Source organism: Cyanistes caeruleus, chromosome 5 (assembly GCF_971803275.1).
Source record: "Cyanistes caeruleus chromosome 5, bCyaCae1.hap1.1, whole genome shotgun sequence".
NCBI lineage: Eukaryota > Metazoa > Chordata > Aves > Passeriformes > Paridae > Cyanistes > Cyanistes caeruleus.
Genome location: NC_141705.1, coordinates 58,186,260 through 58,210,340, shown reverse-complemented (window position 1 = coordinate 58,210,340; position 24,081 = coordinate 58,186,260). Strand labels below are relative to the sequence as shown.

The following is a 24,081-nucleotide window of genomic DNA, read 5'->3' as shown; positions in this document are numbered from 1 at the left end:
CTGATCACAACTTCTGACACCAGAACTCTCTCCCATTAATCACTGCATACTCTATACAGAAGACACTTTAGAGCCAGCTTACTGCAAATACTATTGCTGAGATTTGCATCATAATGCTAATTGCTCAAACTTGGATTTTGACCCTTTGTATCTCCTCACTTCTATTGCTTAACTTTTCTTAAAAAAATAGGTCTATAAATGAACCTTCTCACTCTATAAGGGCAAAAATATAATTTATCAAAATGTTTAAAAATAAATAATAAATTACAATAAATTGTCATTCCTTGAGCAACATGAGCTCTGCATCTTGTTTGGCTTTTTTACTAGTGTGAGAAAGATTTATAATTGTTTGAAGTGTTGACAGGATACAATTTATGCGACATGCACCTTCACAGCAAGAATTTTAACACCAGCTACCTAACATATAGCCTGCTTTATTTGACCCTATCATCACAGTTAGGTAATGAAAGTATCAATGAAGCAAAGAAATGACACTCAATTTCATCATACTCAACAAGCCAAATTTTCAGAGGCTAATTTGACAACTCATGTTGCTGGCTGACAACAAATGTTTGACAGTTCCAGGGAAGGTCATTAGTAAGGGATTAAAAATAAGATGAAATCCATTCTTTGGTCAAACAAAACTTCCCTGAATTCAGTCACTTTTACTAAAAACTGTCACATTTTCAGCTCCATATTCTTTTTATGAGCCACAGTAACAATGCTGTTAAAATTTTTAAAATATACTTGGATGACTCTTTAATAAACTGCAAATTCTTTGCATCTTCATGTTACCTCTAGAGGTAAGACTTGCCCATATGCCCAATATGGGCACTGTTGAATACAAAATACACCTTACTTTTTTCCTGTACATAGAGGTAGCCTTCCATCGTGAAGTGATTTGCTCTTTTATGCTCCTGAGGATTTCTTCTGATCTTGTTCATGAGCTCCTCTACCTCTGATCTTGTTCCTTCAAAACGATTTCGTGTCTAAAACAAGACAGCAAGAACCCTTTGGTAATGAGAGTGGAAGAAAGACTTACTCTTCCTGGCTGATAGAAATCACGTACTGGGTTTGCACAGCAAGGTTTTGGTGGTGGGGGCTACAGAGGGGGCCTCTGTGATAAGGTGATACAAGCATCCCCTGTGTCCCATGGAGCCACTGCCAGACAGACCAGCCACTGGCCAAGGCTGAGCCCACCAGTGACCATGGCAGAGCCCCTGGAATAATGTATTTAAGATGAAAAGCCCACACAATGCCAAATGCAGCCAGAGTGTGGAGCAAGAATATGTGAGAGGAATAACTCTGCAGAAGGAGGGGCAGCAGATGCTCCAGGTGCAGAGATTCCCCTGAACTCCCTGTGGACATTGGATAAATCCATGGAGAACTGTCACAAGTGGGAGAAACCCTGTGCTGGAGCAGGGGAAGAGTGTCAGGAGTCTTCCCCTGGAGGAGGAAGTAGCACTAGAGGCATCATGTGAAGAAATGACCATAACCCTCATTCTCCTGCACCACTGAGGGAAGAAGGCAGGGCTGATGGAAAGGTGTGCTTAAGATTTGGGGTTTTTTTTCTCATTACCCTACACTAATCTGGTAATAAAATACACTGAATTTTCCCAGTTAAGACTGTTTTGCCTCTAATTGGTGTGTAATTGGTCTCCCTGTTCTGTCCTGTTCTTGATCCACAGACTCTCCAGCTGACAGAGCAGCTTTAGTGGGCCTCTGGCATGCAGCCAGGGCCAACCCACCACCAATAACTACAAATGATCCAGGACATTTTAGGACAGTCAGTGCACATTCTCCATATATGTGTTTACTCTCCAAGTTTTCTGATACTCTTCAGTATCAATGTGGGGTTTAGATATCAGCTGCTGTGACTGTGGAAAGCACACTAAGTGGTTTCTAAAACAACCTGTTCAGAGAGAAGTGAAATACTGAGTGCAAAATTAATTTGAATATTGAAATTTTCTTAGCAAAATATTACTACAAATACTGGCTTAATTCATGAGACTCTTACTTGTCAGGGAGTAGAGGACTTTCTGTTGTAATTGAGAAAAAAAAGTGTCAGGAAGGTGATCAACAATGTATGCAGATTGAGACTATATATGTGCCAAATGTTTTGACCACACACAAGCAGAAACATTCAAAAACAACCCAAAATAACTCAGAAGTCCAGTTGATTATTATTCCTGAATGTCACTTATTCCAAAGTCTGCAAGCAGCCGGAAGGGAAATATTTATCAGAATATTAGCAAAAATAATCAGAAACTAACCATGCCACCCACAAATTATATGACAGGACTACATAAAACAACAGACTAGCTCATACCTGACACAAGAAACTCTTTGGTTTGTTCTAAAAAACACTGGTAATTGGTCAATGAGCAAATAAAAATAATCATGGCAATGCCGGGTTTTCTCTACATATGCATCTGTCCAAGCTGCAAACACTGAAAAAAACTTTAAAATCCAAGCTGGTACATGTGTTTTGAGGAAAGCACATAGTTCCAGATGCATGCTTATGTGCCTTTTTGCTTTCTGAGAGCTTTATTTTTCTGAATGTGCAGCCTCACTTTTGTCTTTTTCCCAGGACAAGCATACAAGATAGCCCAAATTTTGGAAGAATCAGTTTCCTAGAGCTTGGCCTAGAAAAGCTGGGGTGGGTCTTTTCCTTTCTTTCATTTGAGGGGAAGAGATGGGCAGTGAGAGGAAGGCAGGGTTTGTGGTAGGATGTGGAGAGGAAATCCACAGAATAATTCTCACAGTAAAGACAACCTGAACGAAAGGAAAGGCAACTACTACAGCTAATCTTAAATCACTCTCTATATGCAGCTAGGCTGTCTGTACTAGATCTTGTACCCTTCAGTTTCTAACTCATCAATCCAGTGTTCTGCCAGCAGCTCAGCTGTACCACAGGCAAACCCCAATTCATTTTTCCTTTGGAATGTCTTGTTGATCTTCAGCACAGAGGAGAATGTGTCATGTCCTCTCACAATCACTTCAAATACTTCCTTCTATTCTCATTTTACCTCGGACAGTTGCTGAGCTTTGTTCTGCCTTCTCTCTACAGCCTCTATCTATTCATAAAACTTGAGCTGCAAAGCTCAAGCTCTTTAGAATTTGGTGGGGGGAACTGTGATACCATTCAGTCAATTGAAAATGCAGCTGCTGAGATTATCTTACTTTCTTACTGCTCATCAGTTCTTCAGATCACTCCACTGGCTCTTTTCCATCTGTATTCTGAAATCCAGCTCTTCAAAACTAAGTATCAGACTTTCCCTCTCACATTTCATCTAGCATCATCTATGCTGATCCTCACTCTGTTAAACACACGTAAGAAGCAAGTCTGTCCTGACATTTCCCCCACAAGCACTGACTTCTGCCACTAAAGTCTGCTTATGAAGTTACCATTAATCAGTTCCCCTTCTCAAACCAAACAGCAGGTCAAAAGGAAACCTGACACTTGAACATACAGGAAGAAAATTAAAAGAGTGGTATCATGACACGTGAATCGCGTCACTCTGCATTACAACAACTGTAATCCTCCCTTCCACCCTTCTGCCTCCCTGCTAGTTAAGCCATTTCTAAAAACAGACTGTCCTCTCCAAGAAGTAGTTTCTGTGTCTTAATTCCAGATGCCCTCAGAGGTCAACAAAACAAATGCACTATCAGGAATTACTCGTTTGCAGTAAGGTGTGTGGTTTGCTTCCTACCAAGAGGCCTCTGGCACACCCAAGTTCCTCTGAGCAAGCTTTATTCTTCATAAATCTCAAGTAAGCAAACAGACCATTTGACTAGTGACTCTGTCAATCCCACTGCTACAGAGTTCACCTTGTTTCCTGCTCTCCCAGTCCAGATCACACGGGGAGATTTGGGATGAGGGCACACTAAACTAGGGGTTTGCCTATCCTTGAAGGAAAACATCATTTTGTCAAATACGCCATGGGTGTCAATACCAAATCTCCTTACACAGTTCTATACCCCAAACCAACAGGCATCTTCAGGTCTGAAAGGGCTGTGACAAGACAAACACAAACTCCACACTGCTGTGACCACCTATTTTTCTTTCCTTAGTTATGGATAATGTAGCCCTATAGGAAAACGACCCTCAGACATGGCCACCACATACTCAATTTCAAAGCACACCCAAAACACTGAGAACTTGTATTTCGTTACCCATACTCTGAATTATCCAGCGTTGTATGCATTTTTACCAGACTTCATTCATTTTTAAATAATCCTTGCATTATTTCTGTCTCAAAAAAAATTACAAAGAACTCACTGGAATTAGTGATGATTTGTTCAGTGATGTGGTTGGTTATCCAGGAGATGGCACCATATCCCCAAAATTCATAGACAATGCACTCTCATGGAACTAAGTGTTGGCAATGCAGGTACTGCACATGCAGCAACTTCAGCAATTTAACTCACAAAAGTAGACTCGACTTACATTTTGTATATTTATCTGCAGGGTCGTTTTGTAATGATTGAAGTCTTTAGCAAGTTCATATCCCTGGTGATAGAAAGTGAATAAACCCTGAAAAAATGATAGCACCTGCAACAGAAATAAAAGATATGTTAGAACAAAAAACTCCACTTTCTTCAATACAATTGCTGCACATAGGCTTTTTTGGAAAGATAGACCACAAAATGATTATTTTAAAATAATTTTCCACTAATGCCTACCCTATGTGAGTAATATTAAAATCCAAATCATGATCTATGCATACAGACATTTTGGATGGTCCTGTCTGGAATTTCACAACTCATCTCTACTTTCCATTTGACCATAGGGAATGTATATCCCGTGTTCCCAAACTTTCCTGTGTAACATTTTCCTACAACTGCTCTGAAATATGTCTGGAACACATATTTGTATACAAGGAGATAATGATCATTCTGTCTTTTAGTCAGCATTTCCCTGGTCATTCCTCTCTCTGCTAATGACCACGTGGAGATGACTTTCACATCAGCCATCTGGTTTGCTGGAAGAAGGAAGCTTTCCCCATTGCTGCTTTTTGTGCACAGATCTGACCCTTCTGTCAGAGCCAGCAAGCAATCCACTTGGCATATGCTGACATTAGTATTTCAATTTAAAAGAAGAAACAAGTTGTACTGCACTGCAAGCAGCAATGAGGTGCAGTCCGGTCTAACTCTCCTATTCAGTTCAGGTTTCCACAACAAAGCAAGTGAGACATAAAAGAACATCTCTAAAGAGAACAAGACAACCCATTTAATAAACATCTCAACTCATATAGCAAACCATTTTCAAAAAATGCAAAAAAACCCATAAACTTTAAGTATTATTAAGGGAAAAGGAAATAAGAATTTGGTACAAAATAATCTCAGGTTTGTAGTCTAGTGTAAACTTCAAGTACAAATTAAGCAACAAAAAGTTGAGCCCCATCCAGAAGGGGCTTTCAGATATGAAAAATACTGCAAGAATATAATTTGAAGATTAATTGCTCTGAGCAAACTTCAAATGGTCTGAAACACAATAACCAAAAGCAAAGCTATTTAGGATTAGAAAACTATTTTAAAAATAAACATTTTTTTAAAAAAAAGCAAAAAGCCAACATATCTACACCAAAATACACACAACCATTCTTTTCACAGTATTTTACCATTCTTTAAACAATGCTAATATAATTGCAGTAATTCATTCCCCCTTAAGCATTTTAGCAATTTTTTTCATAGAGGAATTTATCTACATTAAAATAGACAGTTCTTACTAACTGCATCATGACCAGCGATTTTGACTAGGGTCATTTGAAATTTTTCTTTCAGTATTTCATTAAAGCAACTCTCTCAGAATAAAAGGACAGACTTGGCCCAAAAGCACAGACTTCAGAGCATGAGAGAATGGAATTCGCTTCTACAACGCATCCTCCCCTTATTCTCAGTATTACACTTACTGTTCTCTTGTTGTTTCAAAAATTTATATTTAAAATACCAAGCTAATGTACCTTTTAGAAGATTTTAGAATAAGTTCTTCTCAGAGATTTAAGAAAGCCTCATCAGTGCGTGCGTGATTTTTCAGCAAAATTCAATTAAAGCCCTTAATTTTTGCACAGATTCAACTGGAAGTGAAATATCAGGCTACCCAGTAAAAGCTTCTTACACAGCAGCACCCTCCTAATTGATTTATATCTGCAATTTTTTACTACAGGCCTCTAAGCCCAACCTTCAGAATTAAAATTAGATTCCTTGCATTAGTCAGCAATAACATTTCATTACTTAGAAAATCCAAGGCAAGAATCCTTACAGCGAAATCTTCTTGAAGCCTCTATTCTATCTCACAATGTGAACTGAGGTTTTTGCAGTACAACAAAAGGTTTCACACATTTTCTCAAAATCACTGTCAGTGGGTCCAAATCAGCCCTTCTTACTGAAGTAAGATTTGACATTCCTGGTTAAGTTTATCTGCGTTAGGAATCTGTGCAGATGTAACAAGTTGCTTTAAATTCTGTGAAGTCATGCAATTGGTTGTGTTTTCCAGACAGCAGAGCGTGGCTTTTGTCCAAATGCATTCCCTCTCCATCCCTTATGAAAGGTAGAGTAGTTTGAGTTCACTGATACTTACAGGCTCCACACACTCAAATTTCTTCCGCTCCTGTATCTCCTGCAGCTTGCACACATACTCAAGGGACAGCTCATAGAAGTGCTTCCTGTTCTGCTCCACTTGGCTGTCAGCCTGCACACAGAGCACACCTCATGGAGTTTCACAGACGTTTTGCAGACAGCTTCAGGATAATACACACACTTAAGTGGCAAGCAGATAATTTTCAGCATACTTGAGGGATTTGTTACAACATAGATCATTCATTTATTTTGAAACAGCAGCAGCAATTCCTTTTCAATAGGTAACATATGTTGTTTTGAACCATCAGGCTAGATTGTTTAGAAAAATTCCAGAAACACCTCTTCAGGCTTCTTTTCAAGGGAATCCAACTTTAACAGCACTGCAAAGGTGCCTTTGACCTTTGACAGAGAGCGGGAGCTAAGAGCATCTTCTATTAGAAAAGGTGGAAATCATCTCTCCAATCAAATTAAGGAAGAAAATGTTATTCTTGAAAACCACAGTGCTGGTGCTGTAAGTTTTACCCTATATTCCAAATAACTGCTGTAAATAGCCAGAATGCTGTTGTACCCATCCCACACCTGTACTCATTCTGACTGGCAAGAAATGCAAAAGAAAAATATTCACTCATTGGTACAACACTCCACAAGTTTCCCCAGAGCATCAAGTATTTAAAAATGCAGCCTTTCTAACTGCAGCTGATATTAAGCACTGCTTTGCAGAAATGCCAACACTATATTAATGCTGAACAGTTACATTTCAGCTGCCATCCATCTGCATATAAATATTTCACTTTCTAGCATCTACCTATTATTTTATGAAGTTATTATTTAAGGTACATGTAAGATTCGTTTAAATGAATCTTAAAACTTGGTAACAGAAACTGTTATTAAAATACATTAAATAAAAGGTTACTCTAAGTAACTAACACTTACTCTTTGTCTACAAAGGTAATACAAAATGCTTCTATACAGTGAATTGCCAAAGGAAATGGAGAAGGGGTTAGGTGAAAGGACAAGACTTACTATCAGACTCTCTCTTAAATACTGAGACTACATCCTTCAGGCAGAGCAGTGACTGCTGTGCTCTAAGAGGATAAGCCAAATTAGCTTTAAGACAGTTTTGCCTTAAGACGCGCTTGGCTTTACTGCTCTGTGCTGGACAACTCTCAGCAGTTAAAGGGGCATTACCACAAATGCCATTAAATAAATAAAGCCCTAATAAGTATTTCAGTAAGAAAACTGGTTTCAACAAGCCATGCCATTTTGATACATCCCATAAACTGTGGAATTGTTTTAGTTGTCAGCTAAGCTTCTAATCATATACACATGAAGGGTACCACAACACCCTGGAAAGACTCTGAAGCGGATCTTGGAGGCCATCTGGTTCACCACACAGTCCAGAATACATTATCACATCTCTCAGTTTTTTGAGGCATGAGCGTCCCCATGCACCCAGCAAGTTGCTTTTTAGTTTGTGTACTGCCAAAGAAAGAGAGAAATAAGACACACACTGTGCCTCAGTGAAATTAAGGGACTCTCCTGCCACCAGGAGGGTCAAAAGTTGTGTTCATGTTAAGACACACTCCAGAACATAGCATGTTTTTCATCAAATTTTTGTCAAATTTATCCCTGTGCTATTTACTCCTGTCAGGAACTGACACAACTAGACATGGATAAAACTAAATCATATACATCATAGTGCAACTATATATGCATGTTCTCTAAGCTTGTGCAAGAAATTGTTTTCTATTTCCTCTGACAATATGCTGCAAGGGCCTTTTTTCTTTAAATTACTTATACATTTATACTTCAAAATTGAACACACAAATGTGAGAGCCTGACTGAAGAATCTCAGAACTTTTGCTCATGAAACTCTGAAGGACACTTAAAACAAATCTGTTTGCTCATTCTAGATTTCACACATGCCCTAAAGCTTCAGGCTATATTTGATACAGCTTCAAAATGCCTCTTACAGGCATTATGTATTTTTCCATTGAGGTTAGGCCTCATTTCAGATTTGATATCAAGAACCATATTTCATCAAGCGATCATAATCAGCCCTTTATCATTTTCTCTGCGTCAAGTTCTTTGGCAGCTGATCAATTTGACAAAAGTACAGGTCCTGACATATGAGCCATGCCCAGTAACTTCACTGGGACAACTCAACTCCCCAAAAGACACTTGTTTACATGTTTAAGGGTCTAAGTTGCAAAGGCAGGAGGGTGAAGTGACATTTTAGTGAAACTCAAGAGTAGAGAAGTTCCTGGCTAACTTCATCAGTAATATTAACCATTTTTAGGCAAAATGGCATAGAATATTTGGGATGGGGTAGAAAAAGCAGAGACAGGAGTTATCCCTGAGGAAAACATTAAGTTTTTTTTAGTCTAAGCATTAATAATTCTGACATAATTACATTTATCTGGGAAAAAAAGTCCTTCTGGCTACAGCAAGTCTGTACAAGATTTCCCAGCAGTCTTGTCACATATTACTTGCTGTTGCTCTAGAAATAAAACCTATTACAAATAAGTTGATGATGATAATAAACCCAGAGGGACAGAAGGAATGCCAGGCAAAACATATCAGTTATAAATTGTCAACAAACTTTTTTATAGCACTACTTAAAATCCCAAAACAAATCTTCAAAACGTGAGAAAAAGAAAAGGCACAAACCCACTTTATTTGGGAATATAAAAGTCTTGCTGTCCTCTGCATAAAGCGTTACCACAGGACATCCAGTCAATACTCACAACGCAATGCAAATTACATCAGTGGTAAAGCCTTGTAAGAAATGCAGAGTTTTTCACAGTATGTTTGCACTTCACTCTTCCCTCAATTATACATAAAAAATTACATGATGCTCAGAGCTTCATACACATAAAACCCTTGACTCAGAAAATGGCTGAGGTACTAAGTTCAGCAAATACTGATTTTCTCACCAGATGAGAAAATTGGTTTGTTTTACCACTAAGAATGTTGTTTCTTCATTTGCGTAAGTATAGTTACCTATTCCAAAGCCTTCAGCCTGCATAAAAAAGTAGAGGCAACAATACCTCTTGTAATTGTAGCTCTTTCTTCTTAGCTGATAAAGTCAAATGCTTTTCTAACAAACTGTAGTTTTTCTCTGTCTCTTTATCAAACTTCTTCTTTTCCTCCTAGACACAGAAACAAAGTAACAACCATGTAAATATAAATGTACTATTTTTCTTTTAAATTTCTAGTTCATCTGAACAAAGAGAAAAAAATATCGTAGCTCCAATAAGCAGAGAAAAATATGCTCCATCTCATTTTAAAAATTAATCTAAAGGCTAATTTGAAATCCCATTGCATCATTATGGTGTAGCTTATCACAGAGATGTTTACATCTTTAAGTTAAAAAAGAAAAAACCTGACCTCTTCTTGATTTATTGCATTTTTCATTACTTTCAGGCATCATCCACACCATCTTCTATTTGAATAAAAGGCATTACAAGGAAATAGCAGTTTCACTGAAAAGATAACTTTCTAAAATTTGCAAGGGAAAAGTTCCAACAGCTCAAAACCCAAAGCAAATGCACCTCAATATTCAAAAGGATTTCTTCATTTTAAAGCTATATGACAACCTCAGTGCTGAATTCCTATTTCTACCAGAGTTCTATTGTGCCCATGACAAAAACCCTATAAAAATAAAAAATACCCATAAAACTTAATATCATAGTATCAAAAGAGAAACTCCCATTTATCTGACCACCAAAAGCAATGAGTTGAAAGAGGGACAGTCATTACATTTTTTTCAGAAATCCGGGTTTCTGAATCAAATTTAGTAGAAGATATTGTAAAACAAATTTTTTTGATTCCTCAGTTCCAATGTATTAAGGCAAAAATCAGAATTCATTAATTCAACCAATCAGTTCTGAAGCTATTTTTAGTATATCTAATTGCAGTTGAAAATAACCTCAAATAAATAAAATCAAGTACTTAACTACATATTTAAAAATGGCAGATTTACTCATCAGAAAGATACTAATTCAATTAAAATATTTTTCATCATCTGTAGATTTGAAAACACATTTAAATGTATTCTAACCAAACCCTTGGTTAAAATCTACAGACAATTGTTCTTTTTTTCTCCTCTTAACCTTTCATTTTGAATAATACTAGATATACTATATTATAAGAGACATTTTTGGGCTCTGAATCTGAAATTACACTAACGAGGCTGTTTAAAATTGATTCTTAGCAAGGACTTCTACCAGAATTTCCTTTCTCCACTCTGAGACTCAGAATTTCCTTTAAAAAAGGGATCTTTAAAAAATATTTGTTATCAACTGAGAATCATGAAGATATGTGTATAGTATCAGGGTGGTTAGAGACAACATATTAGTAATATGGGGAATTCAAAACAAAGTAGTGTGCAGGGAAAGAGATGAATCTTTGTGTTTATATTAGCAAAATTTCCACTGATGTGGTGAACGTTTGAATGCTCCCAGAAAAAAAAAAAAAAAAAAGAAAAAGGAAAAAAAATAAAAGAAAAAAAGAAAATAAAAAAAAGAGTTCTCAACTTCTTAGCAGGCAAAGCCAGCAACTTTACACACATAGCTTGGGATTAGTGCAGCAACACCTTTCACTAAGGGGTAACTCAGTAAGTGTCTCAGCTTCCAGCTCTATGAAGCTAAACTTTCCTCCTCTTCCTTTTGTTCTTAATCTTAACTTAGACCATGTCATCAGCAAAGGGAATTAAGATGCAGAAAAAACCTGAGGCAGCAGATCCAAAATTACGACTATTTTGTAATGGTAGAGCATAAATCTCTCCTAAAGCAAATACTACACAACATTGCAGATGTATTTCACCACTAGATGCCATAGCTTGGTTTTCAAAGCTAAGCAGAGTTATATTCCCATGTCAGTGTTTTGATTACATTGAATGAATATTAAGAATATTCCAAGACCTAAATATTTTAGAGGTTTTTTTATTTAAACATTACACAATTATCTAAGACTTCTATTTAAAGGTCACTGAGGATTCTGTCAAAAAAAAAAAAAAAAGGGTTTAGATCAGCTATAAAAGCCACAGCTCCACAGAAACAGTATGCAGGGACACAAGGAAAGAAACATCCATCCAAAGTGGGAGATGTAGGCTGTGAGAATGTAATTTGTGTTGGAAGCATCAGGGAGAGAATTCTGAGTAGGAAGTGAGTGAAGATATAACTTAAAGCAATAGGAGCTCTCACCCCAAAACCAGCAATATTCTTTAACAGCAAAAATACTGCTGAAATAATGCATTCATTACACACCTGCTTCTATGACACTCAGTTACATTCAGAACAAATTCTCTCTTTCCCTGGAAGACTGGCTATATTACAGACCAAGTTTTATTGTGTGTGTTGGCTGGGTCACCTAATACACATCTCTCAAGTCCATAAAATTAAACAAAGCTTACTGTACCATTGAACTGAAAGGATTTATAATCAACAGAGCTTTTTCAGTTCATGAACACTGAAATCATATTCAGAACATATTAATCACTCCTGCCAAAGTCAAAATGCATAGTGCTCTCATAAGTGAAATACTGTCTTAGCTACTAAATACCACTGGTGATGAAGTAACGAAATTGTAAAATAAACCATATGCAGATATTTTGAAAATGTATTGAGTTTAGCCTCCTCATCCCTATTATTCCCATGCATACCGAGACAATGAGTTATTTATTCAAAACAAAAAATTAAGTAAAGACAATTCTCACTTGCAGGTAGCAAAAATGCAGTTAAAAGCATATAGGTGAGTGAGCTCCTTTAGCTAGTAAATATTTTTCAGCCTCTGATTGTGCAACTGCAGGCAAATATGAAGCAGAACAGGATTACCCATTAGGAAAGGGGGGACAGGCTGTTAGCAGAATTCCTACTATTCCAGACAGAGGAGAAAAGGGAGGTGGAGAGAAGGAAGGGAAAGGACACATTCTTCTCTTCTTGAAACATTCCATGTGTTTCTGAAGCAAGTTCTCAAAGTAGAAACAAAAAAAGTGTGAACACATGAAATATAAACAATAATATGTTTCTGCCATTACATGTCATTATTACAATGCAATCCAAACAGAGAAATTAAACAAACTTATAAAGGCAAGGAGGGACAAACCTTTACAGCTCCTAGTTGCTCTTTCCTAAATCTTTCCAAAGGTTTGATCAGAGTTTCAGTAACACTGAGTGCCTAAAGAAATAAAAAGCATGGGTTAGGTTTCTGTAGCCAAACTGATGAGTCACATCAGCATCAGCAATAAAAAGGAAAAAGCAAGCAAGCTCTGGGGTAAAATAACAGAAGCATGCGAGTTAGAACTTCTAACTCAAAAAAAAAATTACATCTCTGAGTTCATTCAAGCTTTCAAAATTTCTTAATTCAATCCACTATCAGGAAAATCAAATTAAAACAAATGCAAAAATTTCAGAAATTTCCAGGTTGAACGCAAAATTGCAACTGCTTCATTTGTGCCAGTCTTGCAGATCAGGTTGAAGGCCTCAATGACTGAACACCAGAATGAGACAGAGAACAAATGAGTTTCATTAAGGGATGCAAAAATTTCTGCAACAAGAAGCACTACAGACAACTGTGGAATAGACCAGGGAGGAGCATATAATAGTCTTTTAAGACAGTTAAAGCCATTAGGCATTCATACAAATCTCCAAATATTTACACACTTAAATACATTAGTAATACCTTAAGCTAGATTATAAAATCAAAGAGGTGCAAAGTCATTAAACAAGAGGTAGAGATGACTGGATGAGCATCCACCATAGTAAAAAGAAAAAAGGAGGACACAACAGTCCATCAAAAGACAGAAAACTGCAGCTTATTAGATCTGCACAGCTACATGAAATTTCACTGAAGATTTGTGCAAACAAGAAAATTTTAAAAAATTTTAAAAATACTTGAAATTTCAGGAAAGGCTATCACTTTTTGTACACAACAGCAGCATGGAAAAGATGGCAAGAGCATTGCATGTGTGGGGGAGCAGGTGGGATACTTTTGGTGTGTCCTAAGGCAGACCTACAGAATAAATCATGCCCAGGACTGGGCTTAGCACAGCCACTGGGCTGGGATGCCAAGAGTTCAGGCAGAGCTCTCTGGAATCCCCCTGACATACAACAGAAGCCTTTCCCTCTTTCCTCCCCTTTCCCCTCCCTTTATAGGGAAAATCTTCAGATAAAACATCACAGGCTTAAACCGGCCTTCTGGAACACTTCTGAAAAGTTCTTATCATAAAACACACAAGGGATGTACTGGAGATCTGGCACAGCACAAATCTGAACAGCACTGTCTGCTCCCACCCATCCCTGGAGCCATGAGGGATTACTGTGGGAGTCATCCTGCCAGTTCAGTGTAACCAAAGCAACCCACACTCCTAAACGGCCAGCACAGCACACTAACCTGCAGCTAACTGGAAACCCAAAGAGCTGGCAAGTCTGGGCCAAACTGTGTGCTGCACAGTCATCCGTCTAACAGCTACATCCTAACTTCAGAGCACATCCTCTCAGCACAAAACCTCCTTCTGCATCCGTTCCCTGATTCTGCCAAATGTTCGGTGCACCCTCGGTGGGAGCAACAGCAAAAGGAAGAACTCTCAAGTCAGAGTGGAGAGCGTGGAAACCACACAATCAGTCCTTTTATATTGGAAAACTTTAAATTGTTCCTCTGTTCTAACAAAGTGAAGGAGAAAGCTCCTCCTCGGAAAACTCAGAGAGGATGACACAAGTTTCCACGAGGCAGAGCACCACATTTACTGGAATAGTTTCAAAGCATTTAAAGGTAACAACTGTGCACTCACGTGGTTAGAGGGTTAAAAATAATTAACAAATGACAAGTTGCTCATTAGCTGTTTGAACTTTTACACAAAAAAGTGTTAGGTTAACACACATTGAATGTATGCTGAACACAAAGTCCAAATCAAAACCGTAGCACCTTTATGTAACAAAGGAAAAATTTTAAACAAGGAAAACACATGCATAAAAGGCTGGGCTTCATATAACAGCAGGGCTGACTGTAAATCTCTTGTTCTGCTATTCCTGTGCAGTATTAACCATGGAAACCACTACAGGAATTTTTTTGAAGCAGAAAATAATCTTCAAATCAAAATGGGATGTTCTCTTCAGCGACTGCCAACAAAGAAGATTCCACTGCTGCCAGTGGGATGACAGGCCAGTAATTCTTTCATTAAAAGAAAAACAAGCTTCCCCTCCTTCCAGAAAAGACATTTCTCATTTTGCACAACTTAAACTTTTGTTAACAGATGCATTCCCAGGTGCCTGCCATAAAGGTACTTAGATTTGTCACCCCCTCTGCTTTCTGTGCCTGGGTTAAATAACAGGACTCTTGATTACTTCTGGGAGGAGTGAGATTTTGCAGATCTTTGGTCGTTCTCAAGGAGCTCCATACCAGGCCATATATTAAAATACAACACCAGTAAATTCAACAGTGACTCACTGTTGCTCTTCTAACTGACAAAGTTTATAATTAAAATACATCCAATACAAGATTAAATAGAGAGGCATTTCTTCTGGTTTCCAGTACAGAGAATCCAGTGCTTGTCATGAAAAGTTACAAAAAGATATATTATTATTTATAGAAAAAAAAAAAACATTATTTGCACTGCTATTCATTCTAATTTATAACTTGAAAATCTAAAACAACTCTTTTTTTAAAACTATAGATTAAAAATTAGCAAATGGGAAATAAGTGAGGGATTACCTGAATATATTTGTCATTATCCCTTGTACCTTCCTTTAGAACTAGAAACATGTTAAAATGTAAAATTTCCAGCAAAAGTTAAACTAGGCATTTAAGTTTGTTAATATGAAACTAGATGTTCCTTCCTTTTTCAACTTCTGTCTTGAATGTTACATTCATCCCTCTATTTCTGTAATTCTGACAGATAATGACAGGAATGTACTATTTAAAAGGACATTTAAAAACCCCTTTCTTTCTTTTTTTCCTTCTTTACCTCTCACATCTACCCAAACCTACATGAGACAAATATATTTTCAATTCTATCTGGCAGGCAAACTGTGGCATGCAAGTCATAAGTGAATCAATCTAATGAGGTCATATTTCAGGTAACAGAATCTTAACCAGCTTTACAAATGTCAAAGTCTCAGGAATGCTCTCAGAAATGTTTAACCCAATGTGCATACGTGTCTGGGGCAGACAGTCTCGAACACTATTCCTGCTCTGTTTGCAGCACCTACAGAAAGGTCAAGGAATTAACTTAACTTCAACATAAACCTCACAAGAGCAGCAATAAAGTCATCAGTGCCATCACCACCTCAGAAGATCACTCTATCTGACATTTCCAACATCCTGAAGCACATTGTCAGCTTTGGGTTTATCTATTTTAGATGTCTTTACAAAACTCCACTTGCTCAGGCAGAGAAGTTGTACAGACCATAGATTAAGGGGCCCCAACCCTCCAAGGCACAGGCTAAATCCTTCAGCAAGCTCACTGACAGCTGTTGGATACTTCCTCAGTCAAGTCAACCAGACCCAACTGGTCACTGAACAGTCAGAGTCAGTCCACAAGATGACTCCATTTAGACTGTGATCTGTTCCCTTCCCACAAAAGGTGGGACTAGAAGTTTCTAAGGAGAAACTGCTTCCACCAACACCTCCTCCCATGCACTGTAACCTGATGGAGAAGACCAGGCACCAGCGTTCAATGCTCCTCTTGCTTTCTCCTGCAGTAGGCAGGAGCAGCTTCCCTAAGTTCCCACTCCCTCTCCAGGCACAACCAGACATCTATAGAGGAAGGCTGCTTGCATGGCCTGTACAGGAGTAACAACCCACAAGAGCTCACCCAGAGTTCAGGGGCTAAAAAACTTAAAAACCAGCTTAAGTTAGACAAACTTTATTAGACAAATGCAACACTGGCCTCCCAGCCTTCATCCTAAAAACGTCCTTGGAGCTAAGCCTTTACTGGAAGCTGGGAAATGCACACTGCTCAACAACTCTGGTGGTGAGATGAACACATATCTTGACTCTGCTCCATTCTGAATTGAAGCATTCTCCCATTAAAAAAAAAAAAAAAATAAATAAAAATGTTTACTGAGAAAGAAAAAAAAAATAAGCCATAAGACTGCACTGCAACATGGGAGTGCTGAGTTCCCAGTTCCCATCTCAGGAATTGGAATGCAGATTGGATGTCTTACATAGAAGAGGAGGTTTTGTTTCTGAGCATACCAACTGGAAAGATTTATTTGTAGTCAGGGGCAGGATTGCTTCTCTCCTCAACAAAGCTACAAGGGAGGCCACCAAGTCAGTAAGGCAAAGCTCATGAAACTGAGCAAGTGTCAATGAAACGTGATCTGGGAAGGAAGCTTTGCCTTAGTGAGTGCAACAGAGGAGGCAGAAAGGAAGACATACCTAGCAGTGATTCAATAACAAAATAGTTGGCAACACTGCTAGATAATGAAGTTTACTTTCCAATAAAGATATTTACCACTACAGCTGCTCTTCTACTTACAGGTTGTGTTTTCCCTAAGAAAATGCACCATTCAGCCTAATAAAAAAGCCAATTCTGATACCTCCAATGTTGGGGGAGAGAGAAATATATAAAAAAATATTATTTTCTCAAAAAACCTTTCCTACTTAACATACTGATTTGCTACTGAAATGTCTCAAAGCATTAAGATCTATGCCTGAAACCCTGTGTTATTAAAAACTGCAGATACAATTTCACTGCTGAAGACATCAGATCTTACTTGCAAAGCCTGAATTCTCTCTCTTCCCATGAGAAGATGATTTGCTGTTATAGTTACACATGCCCCCAGTCAGCTGCACAGCCAACCCCCCTGCCAGCCCTACAGACAGAGGTGTCTCTCTCTAACTACTCCTCAACACTGGTTTGGTATTTAGTTGGAGCACCGAAGAGTGCAACCCACCCTCCAAGGCTCATTATTTTGTTTTCAAATCAAGTTTTCTTCAAGTTTTCTTTTAAACAGGTCTGGATTTTCTCCCTGTTCTAGAGCTTTCCCTGTAGCTTTCAAATCTTAGATAACAAAAGGGATTCAGGTACACATTAGGAATAAAGACAGGATTTTTTTAGTTTTTAGAAGGCCTGCAGTATATAGACTAAAGGATTTTTAAGGAAGTCTCATTGCCCATTAATACTTGTATCTCCTTGCATGTATGGAGGAACTATAAAAAAAAAGTGATATCCATTGCTGTGGATTCATCTGCTGTGGAGGAACCCATCTGGTAACAAAAGAGCCAGGTGGACAGGTGATAATCTGACTTAAATACAACATATTTTGTGCACTACTGAAGCACCATGAGGCCTCTGTAACAAAACACATCACCTCCCTCATCGGTGTTCCAGAAAACTACCCCTCAGGGTTTGGTAAGAAGACAAGAAGTTTCTCAAATGCTCCCAGGGGAATTTCCCATACCATTGAGCCACCGCCTCACAGGTAAAATCATGTCCTCTGCACTTGCTAATTCTTTCACAAGAGGCAGCCTTGGCTTACAGGAAATGCAACAGCTGGACTCCTGAGCTCACCCTTCTAGTGAAAAGTTATTTCCTGTTCAACTCCTGGAAGTTCTTGAGTAACCTAAAGGACAGACAGCTAAAAGAGCCTCCTATGATCCATCTGCTATGCTATGCCCTACTCTGAATTGCTGCCCTCATTGATTCTCTTGTCATGAAACCACTGGCCTCCAAAATGAGATTGGTATTGTAAGGAAACAATACTGAATTTCCTTTTTAAAGAAAGATATTCTTATGCAATACATTCCACTATAAAGAGAAAAATATTACAAAGTCATAATCAAAACAAAATAAAGAGAAACAGACTTTCACACACTGCAACAAATCAGCTTTCCCCATCTGCAGTGAAGGAAAGCTGGGGATAATTCCTCTGAGAAAGACCTTCACTTTGCAAACTACAACACACCAGAATACTGCTCTGGTTCTCATAACACAGACATGGTACGTGGTCATACAATGATCCTTACCAAGCAAAAAGGCTGCTCAGAAAAGAAAACTGCATAATGCCCATTTTCTTGGTGCATGCCAAAGCTCACCACTGAGCAAAAAGATGCTTCTGAAAGTCAAGGAATCCAGCAGAGAACAACGGCATCAGTGTTCAGTCAAGAATGAATTGCTCAATTGTCAGCGCCTTCCTCCAGAAGAAACAGTGGTGTTATTAACAACCAGCAAAATCCAAACTGGTGACAGCTTTACAATGCAAATTCCAAACATTTCCCAATGATGAACTAACAGAATTAAATTCTCTAGTGGATTATGTTGATGCATGTGAGACCACAGAGTTATCTGGAAGAGGAAGCCAGTGGCAACAGAACTTGTCAGCTTTGTTCACTCAGAGGTGGGAGGAACACACCCAGATCTAGCTTTGCACTTTTTTTTTCCTATTGTACAGACAAATAATCTTTGCTTTATAGATTAATGTGCACAAGTTCATATGTAATTCACAAAGTTATACCAGAACTATATGGCATTCAAACCCCAATAAATAAATGAAGCACTCAGTATCAGGAATCACCAAAACAGAACAAGATGTGCCTGAAATACTCAGTTCTAATCTGTGTTCTATATTCTCATAATTACATGATTGTCATTTGGTCTCAAGCCCACCAGAGGAAAAGTGAAGGCTGGGCAATGGGATAGGGAAGCAGATGTTCTGCTTCTTTCTAAAACTATAAAATCTTTTATTAAATTGGAAAACTTGTGCAGAAAAGAATGTAGATCCTGCAATTAAGGTACTCAAATGCTATTTTACCCGCATCTCTATCTCTATATCTGAGATATTCAATGTACTGTTGGCAGCCTAATTTTTCAGAAGTGGTCAACAGTTATGTCCTTTCCACTGTCTTGGCAGATATATTTAGCAGTCTGCACTCTCAGCAGACTTAAAAGGATCTGAATATATGGAGCACTACACAATGTCTTGAACTCCTATTGAACAGATCTTGAATGCATCACACATCCAAGACTACTGGGTACTTTTTTACTATACATCAGTGAGTAAACTGACTGCTCCTGCACACAGATTTCTTCAGATTACTGTCAAGACAGATTAAGATTTACACACCCCTAAATAACTACATGCAGAGTGCCAAAGAAAAGCTTAGAAAAATTAATAGCACCATCTCCACAGCAGTCAACTGCTGAATCAAATCCAGATACCAAAGTCACTGGACAAAAGGTAACAGGCTATTCAGGAACACTGTGTGTTAAGTGAGCACTTCACCTGTGAAACAAGTACACATACACTTCAATATCTAATCATAAGAGTTAGTTTAAGTAAGCATAAATAAGTAATTGTACATATTTGTACATATCACTTAGAGTATATCTTTACCCTTTTGAGTGTACACTTTTGAATGTTAGTAATTTCTTTTAACTTGTGAAAGCACAACTGAGAAACCCTTTCCCCCTTTGTTTTTTTTTTTTTTAAGAAGAAATAAATGAAAAAAAAAAGACTAGAAGAGTGACTTCAGGGGGATATTTCTTTAAAAATCCATAGAGAGAAAAAAAAAAAAAAAGTGGAAAATTCGTTTAAGATATAGCTGCATAATACCTTTCCTCTTAAGACATCTGAAGGAAGAGAAGTGTGCAAGAAGTGTAGCCGGAAATAGAAGAGAACATATCAAAGTAAAACAGCTTGTTATATTCCCTAGGGAAATCACAGAAAATATAGTAAGGCATATCAGAAATCCTATATCAAGAGTAATGTGGTGAAGTAAAAAGAAAATAAATGGAGCACTTAGGGACAAAGTTAAAAAGAAGGTAAAAATCATGTTTTATTTGGCAACAGCCAAAAAAATAAAAAAATTTAGAAAAAGAGGCTCCTCAAATGTATCTGAAAAGAAAGAGGAAGGAAGCTACAAAACCATTATGGAACTGAAATGAGTGTTAAATCTATGATGGAGCATAACACAACAGATTTTAATTACCATAACAAAGGAAAAAACCCTCAGTTAAATTACAGCAAACTATCTAACAAAGTGGGGAAAAACAGGTGTTAAGGGGAGTAAGGACTCCTTAAGAGATGTTAGATGTATTCCTACATTACACAACTGAAGTATTAATGGCATTCAAGTCAGAAGGGGCTTTGCTTCAGAATAGTTTAGTAAGTCAGCAAGGCAAACTAAAGCAAGGTCCCAGAGGATGGCAGAAGAGCAAATATAGGAGCAACATAAAAGCAAAAAGAGGATGAGAAAGCAGTAATTCTAACGTAAAAGACAGAAGGTCTAAACACAGTGTAATTCAATTGAACAAGGAAAAATACAGATGTAAAACACCAATTGGAAAGGGTAACCATGAAAATACTACTGTGAAGGAAAAGTTACCAATTTTATTCCATGACTAATGTAGAAAAAGTCTCAAAAATTTCCCAACTTGTAGTAAAGGTGACTAAGTATGAACATCAAGTGAAACAAATGAAGACTAAACATCAGAATAAAGAGAAATCCATGTTCCTGGAACTTCTTTAAGAATAGGTTAGACCAGCTCTTGAGAAGGATCATGTGAGCTCCAGAAGCAGATAAAGGACAGGGCAGAGGAACTCCAAGGAGGGAAAGCCCTCAGAGCCAGCACACCAAGGTGACCACAGCAAGATTACTGAGGGAACAATACAACAGCTACCAAATTTGGTTATGACTTAGCAAGACTGGAATCAACAGAGAAAACTAATTAGGGGTCATTTAGGAGAAATCTGGGATGGAGAAAGGGAGGTATGAAGGAAAGGACCAACAACCACAGGCTACTGGTACCTACCAGGTAACGCTTCTTGTCACCACAGCTCAAATGAGGGCAGACTGAAGCCTGCTGTTCTCAGGCCCTCACAAGAATCAAAGCTCCTTTCTGCTGCCAGGAAAACTGGGGCTGGGAGGGAGGGTTTGGTGCTCTCCCTGGAAAGCAGGGGACAGAGCATCTGAGGATCACTATGCTGGGCCATGTGCATCCCCACCTTTTCCTACCACTTTGCCAAGTTCCCTGTCATCCCTGAATTTCTACAGCACTTCTGCAATGCCAAAGGAGCAGAATCTAAGTCCTATGACTCCATTAATCCTCAACATGTAAAAATAATTTCCAGAATATTCTCAGGCACAAAGTGATCTATTCCATATCTGCCCTGGGGAGCATCACCAAGCTACAGTGCTATGGAAAAACGTAACTTGGTTTTGTATTTACCACTCTGTAATAATTTTAGTGAAATGTTTGGATTATTGCCAACTACCCTTTTTATATGCAACTAAATCCTCTACCTGGGATATAATTTCAGCAATCTTTGATGGAGATGGGAGAAATGGTAAAGCCATGAAGTGCAAGACTCCAACATCTGAAAGAAATTATATCCACCAAATAAATATTCACCAGATAAATTTACTTTTTTGGTCATCATTCATTGTAAACACTGACAGCAAGTTTTATGGACTCTAGATTCACCACAATTTCAGAAAATCATGAGAAGTATAGATGATGAACATTTACTTTCAGTATAGAATGCCTTTTAAATGCAATTTTTTTTCTTTTACAAAGTGATTCTGAAAAAATTAATGCTTTTCTCAAGTATCTAAAAATCCAAAATGAACAGCAGTGTCTGAAATGCCCTTAGTCCTGTAATTATTCATTGACTGCTTTAATATTATTTTGTAAGACTGAAATTTATCTATTTAACTATGAACTGACACTGAAGAGAGCAGTCCAAAATCCTCTGGTCATCTTCAATATGGTAAGAGGGGAAATGCTCAATAATGAGTATTCTTAACAAAGACTGAATGCTTTTTGAAAAAAAATCATATATATATATATATATATATAAAAAATTAGATAAAGTATATAGCAGGCTACATACTTTGCATCTTAGTGGAAAGTCTTTGGATCCCTGACCTTATTCCAAACATCTGTGAATGCAGCATGCCCTAATACTCTCTATGGGAGTATCTCCAGAGCTCATGCCACTGTTAAAACATCCACTAAGAAATAAAAAAAATAATAAAAAAAAAAAAGTCAGAGGAGCAGATGCTGGAAATTATCTTTTCCAGTCACCACACAATCATTTTCTCAGAGACTTATGGCCATTGTTACATATGCTCGCTCCAGAAATGATACATAACATTTGCCAAACTACAGATCCAATAAAAAGGCCTAATATCTGGTAACTCAGAGAATATATGCTGCTTCTATTTGGTAGTAAATATTTTCCCCATTACAATTTATACTCCTTGTTTTTCATCAGCCACAGTTCTAACAAAAACTGCATTTCATCCTTTTCCTATCAAGAAACTGACACTAGTTAGCTTTCAATATGATAGCACCTTCTGTGTAAGCGTGGGCACCACACCAAAAAAGTAAGTTAATACAGTTTCATGGCATTCAGTGTGAACAATGGAAGTATTTTCCAGACAGACAGCACTGGATTCTGCACAGCCTGCTGTGGTGGTGATCTATCCCTGCTGAAGAGTTACTGACAGAGTCACTGAAATGTGCTGTGTAATTCTTAAGTCATCCCTCAAAAGCCTGATATCAAAATAATGTGGCAGTTCATTAAGCATTTTTTATTATAAAACTTCATGAAGATTTTCACTAACTAGATTTGTAAAATTCATTAAAATAAAATACAGTTTTGGATGGCAGGAAAAAGCAGAGTAGACTACACTGCAGAATTGTGAAAAACAAGAGAAATATTGAAACGTACTTGAGGCAATCCCTATAATTTGGCAAAACGACTCAAAACATTGAAAAATTGTCTCTACTATGCAACAACAGTTTTTAGGAAAGTGTGAAGAACCACACTGAACCTAATGCAGACCTGAATGTAGTTCCAGATGAGAAGAGTGTAAGAGAACAGAATATAACACTTACAAGGAACCATGACTATTACTGGGATCAGGACTGGAGAGAGAAACATGGAAAAAAGAATTGTTCACAAGTTCTTTTATCACTTATCTATATATTTCTGCACTGCAGGCACAGCTTCTGGCAGAAAGAAACAGGGATGACAGCAGATTAGTCTCAGCTTCCTCTCAGTGATGCCAAGGGATCACTGATTTCCAGGAAGGCAAAGATATAATCACATGACAAATACCGAGAAATGCAGTTGCTATCAAGTCAGATCTAAGCATATTTCCCAGATGGAGAGTCTAGCCTAACTCAGAAGGAAACTGGGTACACAGCAGCTGCTCTATGAATCCTTGCTCTGAAACAAAAGCTGGGCATGCAGCTGCTGGGAAGAACCAGAAAGAAACCCCCCATTTTCTGGAAAAGTTAGCAAGGTGTTTTGCAGAGCTCTCAGCCCCTGCTCTGTCTGCAGCCAATGTGAGCCATATTTCACTAAGTACACCCCAAGCAATCACAGACAACAGAACCAAGACAGAGAACTTTCACACAACAGAGCAGCTGTCTGCAGTTCCAACCTCTCACCACAAAGCTCAAATAAAGGTAAAGGTTTCTATGTCTGCTACTTCATAAATACAACAGATTGCATCCCAGATCCACATAATCACTGAAACCAGAGC

At 38.0% G+C, this 24,081-nt stretch overlaps 1 protein-coding gene across 7 annotated transcripts in view; it reads right to left on the bottom strand.

The window, feature by feature from the left end:
• Positions 1-24,081, bottom strand: part of ARHGAP10 (Rho GTPase activating protein 10) — a 136,456-nt gene that overhangs the window by 71,543 nt on the left and 40,832 nt on the right. For all 7 annotated transcript variants that reach the window (XR_002864339.2, XM_023926299.2, XM_086889411.1 and 4 more), the window contains exons 4-8: positions 12,691-12,762; positions 9,633-9,734; positions 6,584-6,694; positions 4,451-4,555; positions 860-989 (exon numbers count right to left, since the gene is read on the bottom strand). Coding sequence is in view for 6 of the 7 variants with exons in the window: in XM_023926299.2 (XP_023782067.1) it covers positions 860-989; positions 4,451-4,555; positions 6,584-6,694; positions 9,633-9,734; positions 12,691-12,762 (520 nt within the window). In the remaining variant the exon portion in view is untranslated. The remainder of the gene's footprint in view (positions 1-859; positions 990-4,450; positions 4,556-6,583; positions 6,695-9,632; positions 9,735-12,690; positions 12,763-24,081) is intronic.